Raw genomic sequence first — 12,377 nt, 5'->3', positions numbered from 1 at the left:
GTTTAAACATTCTACCAGCAGAGTTGTTATGTTCCAAAGACTTGACCAATCAAATTGCTTATTGCTCCTTAGCTTAAGCAGAAAATTCTCATCAAACTTAGTCAAGATAATGATATAATGAATCTAAAATCAGAGTTTCATAGCTCTCACTTAATTATAACCAAAGTTGTTGTGCCCAAAAGCATCAAGCAATCAAATCCCTTAACTCTGCTTACCTAAGAAGACAATGTTCATTATCAAACTCCATCAAGGCATTCACCTAATGAACACCTACACCAAGTGTGAACATTCTACCTTAATTAGGAGAGTTATTATGTTTCAAAGTCTCAACCAATTAAATTGCTTATCGCTCTGCTTACCCTCAGCAGAAAATGTTCATTATCGAACTTAGTCAAAGTATTGATGTGATGAAACTATACACCACATTTTGTCACTCTCACTTAATCTCTGCTTACCCATAGCAGAAAATTCTCATCTTCAAACTACATCAAGGCATTCACCTAATAAACACCTACACCAAGAATGAATATTTTTGCTCAATAAGAAAGAGAATTATCGTGTTCCAAAGTCTCGACCAATCAAATTGCTTATAGCTCTGCTTACCCAGAGCAGAAAATGTTGATTATGAAACTATACACCAAGTTTGATCACTCTCACTTAATTAGAACTAAAGTAATCAACTCTTAAAGCATCAACCAATCAAATTGCTCATCTCTGCTTACCCTAAGCAGAAAATGCTCATCTTCGAACTCCTTCAAGGCATTCACCTAATAAACACCTACACCAAGTGTGAAAATTCTAGCTCAATTAGGAGAGTTATTGTGTCCCAAAAAGTGTGACGGAGGCGGACAGATGGACAAACCCATTTTAATAGTCCCCTGCTTTCTTCAAGTCCTTATTCATGATTGAACTTAATACTGTATTCAGTATATATAATAGCACATATTCTAACCAAACAAGAGCCCAAGAGGGATTAATCTAGTGTGCCCCCAATCCTCCCGATTAACTGCATGTGAGCAAAATATAAATATGAAGAATGTGGGGACCCTTCTGGACTAAATCTTATGAAATTTTATAGCCATTTGTTGCGAAAGTTCCAACGTGACATATCATTTATGTCTCTGTCGGGATCAGTGAAAAGCCCAATTATTTGTATCGTAACATTTCTACTCGCATATCAGCCTTCTAAATGATGTGATTGGATTTTTCCCTTTTTCGGAGAGTGTAAGACGCTGGCTCGCTAGCCTGGAGGTCGGGTGTTCAATTCCTGCATTGGCTGAGAAAGTTCATCCAGATTTACCGGTGTGGTTCCCCCTTGTCAGTGATGCAGGATGGAGGGCCTGGCAAGGACAGCTGTCTAGTCATTTGTATACATTGCCATTGGCGTGCACGTAAAAGATCCCTTGACAGTTGCAATTCGATATAAGAGTAGGCTGTAGTGCTGCTGTCCGGGCAAAATTTCCCCTCATAGCACACTGTATGGCGTATGTCCGTCTTCATTAGCCCAGTTTCGAGCAGAACAGTAGGACGTTAAACCCCATTTCATTTCATTTCATTTTGGAGAGTGTACGGCATGGGCTATTTCCAAATAGGATAATAGATGCCATTTCTCTTGGGAGGGCTTACTAAATTGAACAATAGTGGGATCCTAATCTGTTACATAAAGGATCGAATTTCGTTTTGGTGATTTGAAAATAGTTTTCACTCGGATTTGAGTGTAGGCCTACATATTTTTATAAGGACCCGAATAGTTTTTCCGTTTATACAATGATGGTGATCTACTTGGAATCACAAATATCTAAATTTGCTATTCAAATTCCGGGACGGCTACTCGCCACTCACAGATTTCTAATTGCATATGAGCAAATCCAAATAAATACCTCCCAAACAGCATACGTCTTACAACATTTGGTTGTAAGTTGAAAATGTCTAAATCTGCCCAATTAAGGTGTCCCTACAATGTGTTTATAAGCACTTACAGGTACCAAATATGGTTGTAATATGTGTAAGGCACCATGCAACAACCCTGAACAAATACCACCCAAATGACATCCATACTAAATGTGGTTGAAATACATAAGAGGGGTGGACAAACGGAAGACAGGCTATGACTCATTGACTGACATAAGCCTTTTAGACTGATGGACTTAAAGAATAATTGAACAAATATCATCAGTCAGGAAAAAAAAAGAGAAAATTTATTATAATTATAATATATAATACACTTTATAAATTACAAATAATATACTTTTAAAACAAATGATATTCTTTTTATACAACAATGTGCCATCATTAATAGTTTACATGTATTATATACATTTGATCTGCAGAGTAATGGAAACTATTTTTAATTTGTTGAAGTAAGACTATATAATGCTGCAATACCGATTTTATGAATCGTTTGTATTAATACAAGACAACTATGATTTTGAGATTTTTGAATACTAAAAAACAGACTTTCCTCAAAACTGATTTCAGTGAACTTGAAATATGAATTTCTAGTTATTTTTGGAAATTAAAACAGTTTTCAATTATAAATCTTTATGAAACGAACAGGTGATGTTCCTTAGTTTCCTGTGAAACCTGTCCCTTCTAGTTGACTGAAAAATAATCTTGTCTTTTGCATGGTCAAAATCTGTTTATTAAGTACCATGTATTCCTCTCTAATTTTGAAAAAGATTTGGCTCAAAAATAGTTTGGTTTTTTTCTTCAACTAGTTGCTGTATAATTGGACTCCTTACCCTGTTTAAAGGAGTAAAATCCTTACTGAAAATATGCTACAGAAAGAATTCTAACATTATAGAATCTGATCTTAATACATTAACAGCTACTTATTAAATTTAAACATGAAATGGCTAATTACTTTTTTTGAAAAGTAATAGTTTGATTTCAGTGACAAAAGAATGATTATTCTTCATGTTTGATGGGCGAATAACAAATTATGCAATTTTGTTAAACAATGTTACCCCTAATTAATGTGCTACATGTACATGAAAATGCATTAAACATTTAGACATAATACTGAAAGCACATATAACATAAACATGTATATTCTAGTTTATATAACACAATTTATACATACATAACTTTATAGTGCAATAATTAACAGGCAACTCTCTTACTATAAATTAAAAGGGCACTTTGAAAATAATGAGAGAATTTCCCCTTCATATATATAAATAACTCCATGAACAACCCCCCACCCCCACCCCTAGATAGCCAAGATAGATTGCAAACACTATGGCTTATTTGTTAATGAATAATCATTGGTCTGTAGCATTTTATAAAGCCTGGTAGGTTGTCCTTGACAGTTAGTTGGCCACATGTGTGCTACTGGCATGCGGTTAATCATAAAACTCTGATTGTTTAATCCTTTGATTAATATTGTGTAATATGGGCGAACACTTCACCATTATCTTTTAACCATGAAGATGATATGAAATTTTTTTGTGCATGATATACCATCCATGACAAGTTGAATTGATTTAACCGACAGATTGCTATAATTAATGGTGTGGACAGGCTTTACATGCATATCCGAATGCATCTATTATTGTGAACGGTTCTACTCTAGTGATTGTACATCACAAACAGCACTTATTTCCAATTTCATCTATGTTATAAAATATTATACAGTCTAATTGTAACCAGCACTGGCTAATTCGAACACATGTTGCCACATCCTTAGTTTAAATAGGATATCAAACATAACTATTTTTGGGTTTTCAAACACATCTTTTTTTGTATTTCCCCAAAAACTCACATCAGCATAAAATTTGTTTTGCTTGGTTTGTTTCAGTAATCTTTAATCTCTTCTATCTGGAAATTAACAATATTTTGGACACCAGATAAATATCCCAGTCATTTGGAAAATAAATGCATATATCACATATTAATGTAAAGGTCTTTGAATACAGCAAAAGTTAAATTTATGTAGAATTTATTTTGATTTTTGGACCCATGTTCTCCTCCTTGGGTCAGAGCTAGTCACGAGTATTTGTGATTTTGTTACAGTAATGCTATTTGAATCTTTATCCCAGATGTATCAAAAGACATTCTAGTTCACCAATTATCAAAAACATTTCTCAATTTCTGATCAATGTTTGATGATTTTTACCCAGAAAAATTCTATACAAATTCTAATTCCTTATGGCATGTATAGATTGATTGATAGATAATTTATCAATTTCAATGCCTGTAAAAATTTTGATCAAAATGAGAGACCTAATACATATTCAAGCCTAGATTATTTTATGTTACAAAAATTAATCTTAAGTGAAATGAATTTCTTTTTATAAGCATAAATTGATAAATAAAACTGGAACTTATATAAATAAATATAGAATTAACCTGGAACTTATATAACTTAATATGTGATTAAACTAAAACAAATCATTAACAACAACTTGTAGACTGGATACTTGATTTAAAATATACAACAAATATTAATAACAGTGTGATTCAACACTTGAAATTTAATTACCGGTAACAAGATAAGAGTTAAATCACACTGAAATATCAACCAAACTTCACTAAGATACCCTCAAAAAAGAAAACCTTTTAAGTTTAAATAGTTACAAAACTGTTCACAAGTTTGTAATTTACATTCAAGACTAAGATCAAAATTTATAAATTTTCCTGGAATTTCTCACTTTTCTTTTGTCTCTCAAATATTTGGATTTTTTAAAGGATTTGTTTTTGAAAGGTATTTTAGTCAGTTTTCAGCCGAGCACTAAATAGAATGGTTGATGAATTACAGCGTTCTTTGATCCTATATGTTATCAACCATTAGTTCAATTACTTCATCTTTCAAGCCACTGATGATTCTTCAACTGAAAATACATCTTTCTATTGACATGTGAATATAGAAAATATTCAACCAATTTGCAACGCATTTATATTTTTAAATAAAATAATTCTATACTACAGAAATAAAACTATGAGCTTCCATGACATCCTTGAGTGAAATGGTAGTAACTGATCACAATCAATGGTCTTTCTTTAAGTCAGTGTTCGGCTGTAAACTAAGTTAAATAAATCATCCATTCATATTCATTTAAATGAGACTAGTTTCTTTAGACTAGAAAAACAGTATTCCCCTCATGACACAACCATCACAATGTTCATTTTATATGGCACAAAAAATTCTTTCAAGGGAAATAACTTGTCACACAAAAACTGTAAGACACAGCTGATGACACTAACTGTCCTCTTGAGTTACATTCACTAAATCTTTGTGTCACAATCCCAACCAATTAAAGCCTTTTCTACAATAAATCACTTGGTTTCATCCCAGCACGCTCGCTCCGTCACTCCCAAACACATGTAAACGTAACAATGGAAACGATGCTGCAACATCAATGGATGAAGAAATCCCAAAGAAATAAAACATAATATAACTGTTTTCTAAAGTGAACAGGGGCTCGGACTTCCGTAGCCACTCGACACATCGTCACTCAAACTCTGCGTCTGTCTCTTTATTTGGTTCAATGCGTTATAGCCATAATTAATATTGGTCATATTCGCGAACACCATTCGTTCTTCATAGTCATATTCACACAATATTTTGTTGTCACACAAAAAGAATCTGTCTCCAACACAAAATCTGGAATAGATAAAATAGAGACAAACCTTGGTTATTGAAATGGGCTTAAAATCAAATTACGAGCTAGAATAATAAAATCCCTGGGGGCAATTGTAATTCAATAGATATTTTAAAATACCCCATATCATCCAGTAATTATTTCAAGATATCTTTGTTATATTACTTTATTATTTAATTTTTAACCTTTTACTGAAATTTACAATCTTTGTTTTAATATTTTACTGGTCTGTTTCTCAAATATTTGATTCAATTTTATTTATACTGGAATTGTTATTTTTCATTTACCTGGTAGGGATGGGTTCACATGTACTTTAAACAAACTATTTTGACCTCGTCAGTTAAAGTTTAGAGTTAAATTCACATGGGCAAATGTGGTCATTTTGCCATGAAGATAACTTACTCTGTTTGCCCAAAAAAGGTATAAGAAAGCTGGGGGTTTTAAACTGGTTTATTTGCTCCACCTTTGCATTCAGACAACAAAGTAGAGCTGGTTTAACAACTGCCAGGGTGTTTAAATCAGTTTAATTATGACTAATTTATATCCATGCCATCAAGCAACAGAATTTAACGAATGTAGCAAAAATCTGCATTAAATCTGACAAATGTATTTGATTTGCATTTGTACAAATAAAACTTCATTTAACCATTTAGTTCCCTCATAAAATAAGAGAAAGGGGATGTTCCTTGCATTCAGTTTTCTTGCTCGTTTTCAAAACTACTGCTCTCTAGATCGCCAAAAACTGTCTGCGTCATGGAACTATACTAACGTCCAAAAGAAAGTATACACTGTGCATTTTGTGCTGCATCAACCAAAGTCGTTTTTCCATGGTCTACGGTATTAGGGTAGAATGTCAATTTGTTTCACATTTTTATTTTGCTTAGAAATGTTGAGTTTGGTCGCAAGAGACAAACTCAGTAATGCTTTATCAAATGTTTTTAATCTAAACAAAACTTAGTCATACTTTTAGTGTGTATACTTTCTTTTGGATGCTTCTTAAATAGTTTACAGATATTCCTGTGACTTGTGTGGGTTTGGAGCGGTAGAGGCAGCAGTAATTTTGAGCAGTCCACATGATAAATGGTTAACTTAAATTTGCGCATTTGATCTTGTTTTGAAGCCATATATTCATGTTTAAAATCACTGACTTGGTTAAAAATGACATATGATTTAAAAACCTGGAAGTTCAATATCATCTTCCTTCAAAGATAATAATTATCATGGAAGAAATATTTTATTTTTACCTATGATTACACTGTTGACAAGCAAAACATTCCAAGTGATAAACATTACTTTTAGCTCTCATTACCATTTCAAAAGCTGGAATCATCTTAGAACAAGCCGAACAATATCCTGTTGTTCCAAATAACCTGAAGAAATATAGAAAATTCATATAATCAGTTATTTTCTTCTCCAATATACAGCATGTGAATAACAATAATAATCATTCATCATGGTCCTGTGGTGGGGGAAGAGGGGCTTACTGTAATTATGACATGGTAATTTGTAGTTATCAGAACCTGAGCTCATAACTATGGTTTTTATTTAATTTAAGACTTCCTGATATTTAAATCTTGCAACTTATTTTTAAAATAAAATAGCTTATGGTAGCTAAAATTTATATTATTATGTGTGCAATGTAAGACAGGAGCATTTTGCCCATATATCCACCTAGTTTTCTTTGATTTCCAACAGTTTTCAATCCCATTCAAACTACTAGTCACACTCTCCTTGTCAGCTCCGCAGAATAAAGTAATTTGATCGAAATTTTCAATATATTCATTTTTCATTATCTATTTTTGAACATGGAAGCAAGAACAGCCAGCTCTTTATGCTTTTGAATAGATTAGAACCCAATCGACATTTAATAATTCAATCATAAAATGTTAATCATGACTTTTTGTAATTATCGTAGCAGAGGTATGTGATATAATGAGACTCTCTTGTAAAAAGTTTAAACACTATAATTCCGCTCAGAATAAAGTAATTTGATCGAAATTTTCAATATATTCATTTTTCATTATCTATTTTTGAACATGGAAGCAAGAACAGCCAGCTATTTATGCATCTTTAATTCAATTCATAACCAGAGGTTGCTATGCAAGATACGTCCACATTTTGCAAGAGATGGACAGAGAACAAAACTAAAAAAAAAGAAAAAGCGATATTTCACACAATGGGAGCCATAATCCAGGAAGTTACGGTCCGATATGCATGAATATCAACAGGAACCAAGATGTTCAGGATATAAACATATATTTTAAGTTTCATCAAAATCAGACAAAAATTGTGACCTCTAGCAGGTCCACAAGCTAAAAACATGATTTTTTTGCAGACAATCAGGGGCCATAATAATCCAGAAAGTTATGGTCCAATATGCGCGAATATCGAAAGGAACCAAGACCTCTGGGATAAAAACATATATTTTAAGTTTCATCAAAATTGGATAAGAATTGTGACCTGTAGAGTGTACACAAACAAATTGTGGACAGACGAACAGGGGGCGACGACAATATACGTATATGGTCATTTCAAAATGTTTCATCATACGGCAATGTCATTGCCAAATGTCATTGGCACTGAATTACATGTTTATATCAATATTATTATTTTTTAAATATTGGATGTGACAAAATATTGGGAAGAAACAGCTTTCAAAGGATAAAATAGACACAAGGTATTTTATATTTCTATGGTATCATGTGTAACACAATTAGTTATTTTAAAGGATCATAAAGGGACAATTTAAATTCTACTCCTGTTACTAATACCCTGCATATATCATGTAAATTTTCATAGAATGGTTTTGTGTTAATATAATTAGAAAACACCCCAAAAAATAAATTTAAATTTTAAATGTCACAGATGAAGAATGGTAGAAAAAACAGGACAATTATCGTTATTCAACTTCCACTAATATTTATTTTGATCTTGATGGAAAGACATTATAAATTTGTTTCAAAGACTGAACAAAAAGTTAATAATGGTCCTTTCTTTTTCGATTATTTCATTAAAGTAAAATTAGATTGAAAGACAATTCTCAAATCCGTCTTCTATATAATAAAATCTAAACTTATGAATTCAATTTATATCTTTCCAGACATTTGTCTCATGAAAGATATCCTGAAATTTCAAGATAACTGCTAAATGTCTAAGAATTCACTGGCAAGGGGACATTCTGACATCATTATTCACTTTTTTCTTACTTTTACAGACTATGTTTTTTTTCTTCAGACTATAACTAACTATGCTTTTTTTTTTCAGACTATAACCAACAGTGCTTTTTTTTTTCAGACTATAATAGGAGCTAAACCGCTTTGATGTCAGTAAAAACAACATTATTGGTTTGATCTAACATGCTATTTCTATTATGCTTAATGCTTAATCAAAAAGATTAAGTGAAAGTCAGTTTGTATACTAATTCAGTTTAAAAGAACACTGAAAGTGCAGAATCCTGAATTTATTTTCTGTATTAATACTCGCCAAAAATGTCATGGTCCTCTTTTTGCCAACATCCTGCATATGTATATCAGGGTTTTTAATTATATTCCAAACTTTCTTTTCAAAACCAAATGTTAATTAGAAATCTCTTTTCATTTTCTTCTCTTTAATTTGTTAATACGAAACTTACCGTAGATAATCTCGTCTACACAACAGAAGATTAGCTTTTGTGAACAGAGTGGAACCGACTTCACCTAATCGACAATCACAACAGGAACATTTTAAGCAATCTTCATGCCAATATTGGTCAAGTGCCTTAAGAAGGTGTTTGTCTGTGATAGGTTTCTGACAACCAGCACATTCTTGTTGGGTAGTCATACCGGTGGGTTCCTGGGAAATCTGCATCGGTCCTGGAATAAATAGAGCAAGCCATTTACATATGCCGTCCACAGCCATCTCACTTTTCAAAATGACATCAATAACACAAATGAAAATTGAAATTAAAATGTAAGGAGGGAATACTGCAAGAGTTTATCTGTGAAGTCATGCATTGCATATAAAATTTTAATACACTTCAAAAATCACACATGTTGTGATATTACTGCGTTCAATTTACCGCTTGTTTTAATGTTTATTCACACTTTAAAAATAACATGTATATACAGTCAATTTATTACCTTGTATACAAACAGAAATAATGAAATCAAATAAAACCACACATGTGATTTGAACTGTGCAGACTCACTCAACCACAAATATAACATGAATATGATATAGCCTATTGTTAATTCTATAATTAAATGCCTGAGATAATAGAATTTAAATATATTGACTTTCCACATAATGAAATTAACATAGAAAATTTGAACTGATAAGCATGAAACAGCCAGATACAACATGCATAATCTAGATAATATTCATTTTCTTGTTAATAACTACAACCTATAGATATATAATACTGCATTAAAATGAAAATGGTCATTGTATTTATGTCTAGAAGAACCATAAATTTGCATTTCAATTAAAACAGCCATAAAATAATAGAAAGTAAAGATAAATTATGCATGTTCATGTAGACAGAGGACTGCTGTTGCATTTGAATCACTTGACTGAGTCTATATATATATACAATAAATTTGTTGTATATAATCAACCCGAAACAGATAAACTTCAAAAAGGAAAACGAATAAATAAAATTTCATATATCATTTAATATTTGAAGTAATTGTTTACCATACATAAAGAGATAAGATTGGAAGTTAATTAAAATTCAATATGTGATTTAGCAAACATCAATATAGGTAAAACGTTAAGCTAGAACTAACCACATTGCCAGCTATTTACATTATATTTTCAAATATAAATATGGGTACAAATATTGATTAATATTTACCGTGCAAATGATCTCTTTTTTTAGTATTACATAAACTCATTGACATGGATGACATTGAAATTAGAGTTTATCATTTAAAGGACAATATTGGAATCAGTCATTATTACATATGTGATAGAACTGGTTAAATACATTCCAAATATAATTTTAACACAGAGATCATTGCTACGGGAGATGTGTAACAAGCACGTGAAGAAACGGGAAGTGATGCCAAACATGACAAACACGAGTTATCCTTCTATATAATAGACTGAAGTAACGAGCGGTAACAGACAAACGGTCGAATTTCATTTCAATGATAATTTTTTGAATTGTCAGATATCCTCTCATCGTTAACGCTTGTTACTTCAGTCAGTTATATAGAAGGACAACTCGTGTTTGTCATGTTGAGGTCACTTCCCGTTTCTTCACGTGCTTGTTACACATCTCCCGTAGCAATGATCTCTGTGTTAAAATTATATTTGGGATGTATTTAACGAGCTCTATCACATATTTTATAATGACTGACACCAACATTGTCCTTTAATATACTGAAGTTGCCCTTGTTATTGAAAAATTATTCTATTTGACACTTGATGTACTGCAAGTTGGGGAAAAATTCCATTCAAAATGCAATGGTGAGGTATGACACCCCCGAATGTGTTCTCTTGCACTCCATATGTGGATCGTCTAAATTGGATTCAAGACTTTGTAAAAATCATTACATTCAAGCTACTTTGGCTTTTGAATTAATTATATGAAAATATATCTGATAACATCTTTTTAAATCCATCTCTTTTATTCAAATAATCATCCTTAACTTTTGGTGTTGCTTGGAAAATAAGATAATATTTTATTTCACATAGTGATGAGGATTTTATTAGTAAAATTAATTTCAGAAAACACAAATGTCAGGTTTAGAAGTAACTTCATTAGTGTAGATTTTATTTTAATTAAGTATATGCAACAAAACTCTATGGATTATAACTGTAGTTTATAAACATATCTCTAAAAAAAAATTCTACATCTGCTCAGTGTACATATTACACTTGATAACATAAATGGATGACATCATCAAATTATGTGTAATTTGGTAGCACAAACTGTGTATGTATATATTTACATTGAAAGTAATAGGCTAGTACATCATAATTAGTATACACAGCACTAGTAGTTCATGATTTAAAACTATCTTATATCAGATTATAGTAGCACCATGAACTAACTACTTCAGTCCATGTTCATGACTGGCCACAGGTGCAAAGTTTGAGGGGGGATTAGGTGGAGGGGCAGCAATCCAACATTTTTAGTGCAAAAGTACTAATTGTCACTAGAGGGTTTGGGTGGTCTGATAGTCCAACTTGTGCGCCCTAAATCACAAGGTCTGTCACGGAGTCAAGTAGCATGGTTTTCGATTCCTGGCTTGTTTTTGACAAGGAGTAGGGTCAACCCCATGGGTTTTCTCTGGGTCCTCCAGGTATTTTTTTTGTGCTTCTAACCATATAGGGTCTTAAATGCATATCCCGGAAAACTTTTTTATATAGTGAAACCTAAAGAAGTTATTGCCCAACTGGTAGATTTTTAAAGATTTTTGTCTGTTGAAATTAACAGTGGCTTCTTGGCTCCAGAAATCCTGGTTTCATTCTGTCACAAAATTTAACCCAAATATGTCTGCTTTAAACAATGCTTGAAGAAATAAGATAGCTTATCATGAAAAATGGTGGTTTAAAGACTCGTCAACACAATACCTCAGTCATTTTGAGATCAAATATAATGAAATTCATTTCTATGGTTACTGTGTGCAATATGTGTGTGTGTGTGTGGGGGGGGGGTTTACAGGCAGTGGCATTTCATCCTACTCTTTTTTTTCTAATTTCAGTAATAGTAGTATTTCTGTTGACTAATGTCTGCTTTCACAATAGTGATATCGCAGACCAATTTCACCTGTCAAAGGTTCTTTT

The 12,377-nt window shown here is 32.1% G+C and overlaps 1 protein-coding gene across 10 annotated transcripts in view; it reads right to left on the bottom strand.

The window, feature by feature from the left end:
* Positions 1-2,176: 2,176 nt before the first annotated feature.
* LOC126823496 (LIM domain only protein 3) overlaps positions 2,177-12,377 on the bottom strand; it is a 76,930-nt gene continuing 66,729 nt past the window's right edge. For all 10 annotated transcript variants that reach the window (XM_050552373.2, XM_050552378.2, XM_050552374.2 and 7 more), the window contains 3 exons: positions 9,235-9,454; positions 6,848-6,973; positions 2,177-5,605 (listed from right to left, as the gene is read on the bottom strand). In XM_050552373.2, the coding sequence (XP_050408330.1) occupies positions 5,407-5,605; positions 6,848-6,973; positions 9,235-9,454 (545 nt within the window). In that variant the 3' untranslated portion in view covers positions 2,177-5,406. The remainder of the gene's footprint in view (positions 5,606-6,847; positions 6,974-9,234; positions 9,455-12,377) is intronic.

The sequence above is a fragment of the Patella vulgata genome, chromosome 6, assembly GCF_932274485.2.
Source record: "Patella vulgata chromosome 6, xgPatVulg1.2, whole genome shotgun sequence".
Taxonomy (NCBI): domain Eukaryota; kingdom Metazoa; phylum Mollusca; class Gastropoda; family Patellidae; genus Patella; species Patella vulgata.
This window is presented reverse-complemented; position numbering and strand designations above follow the sequence as displayed.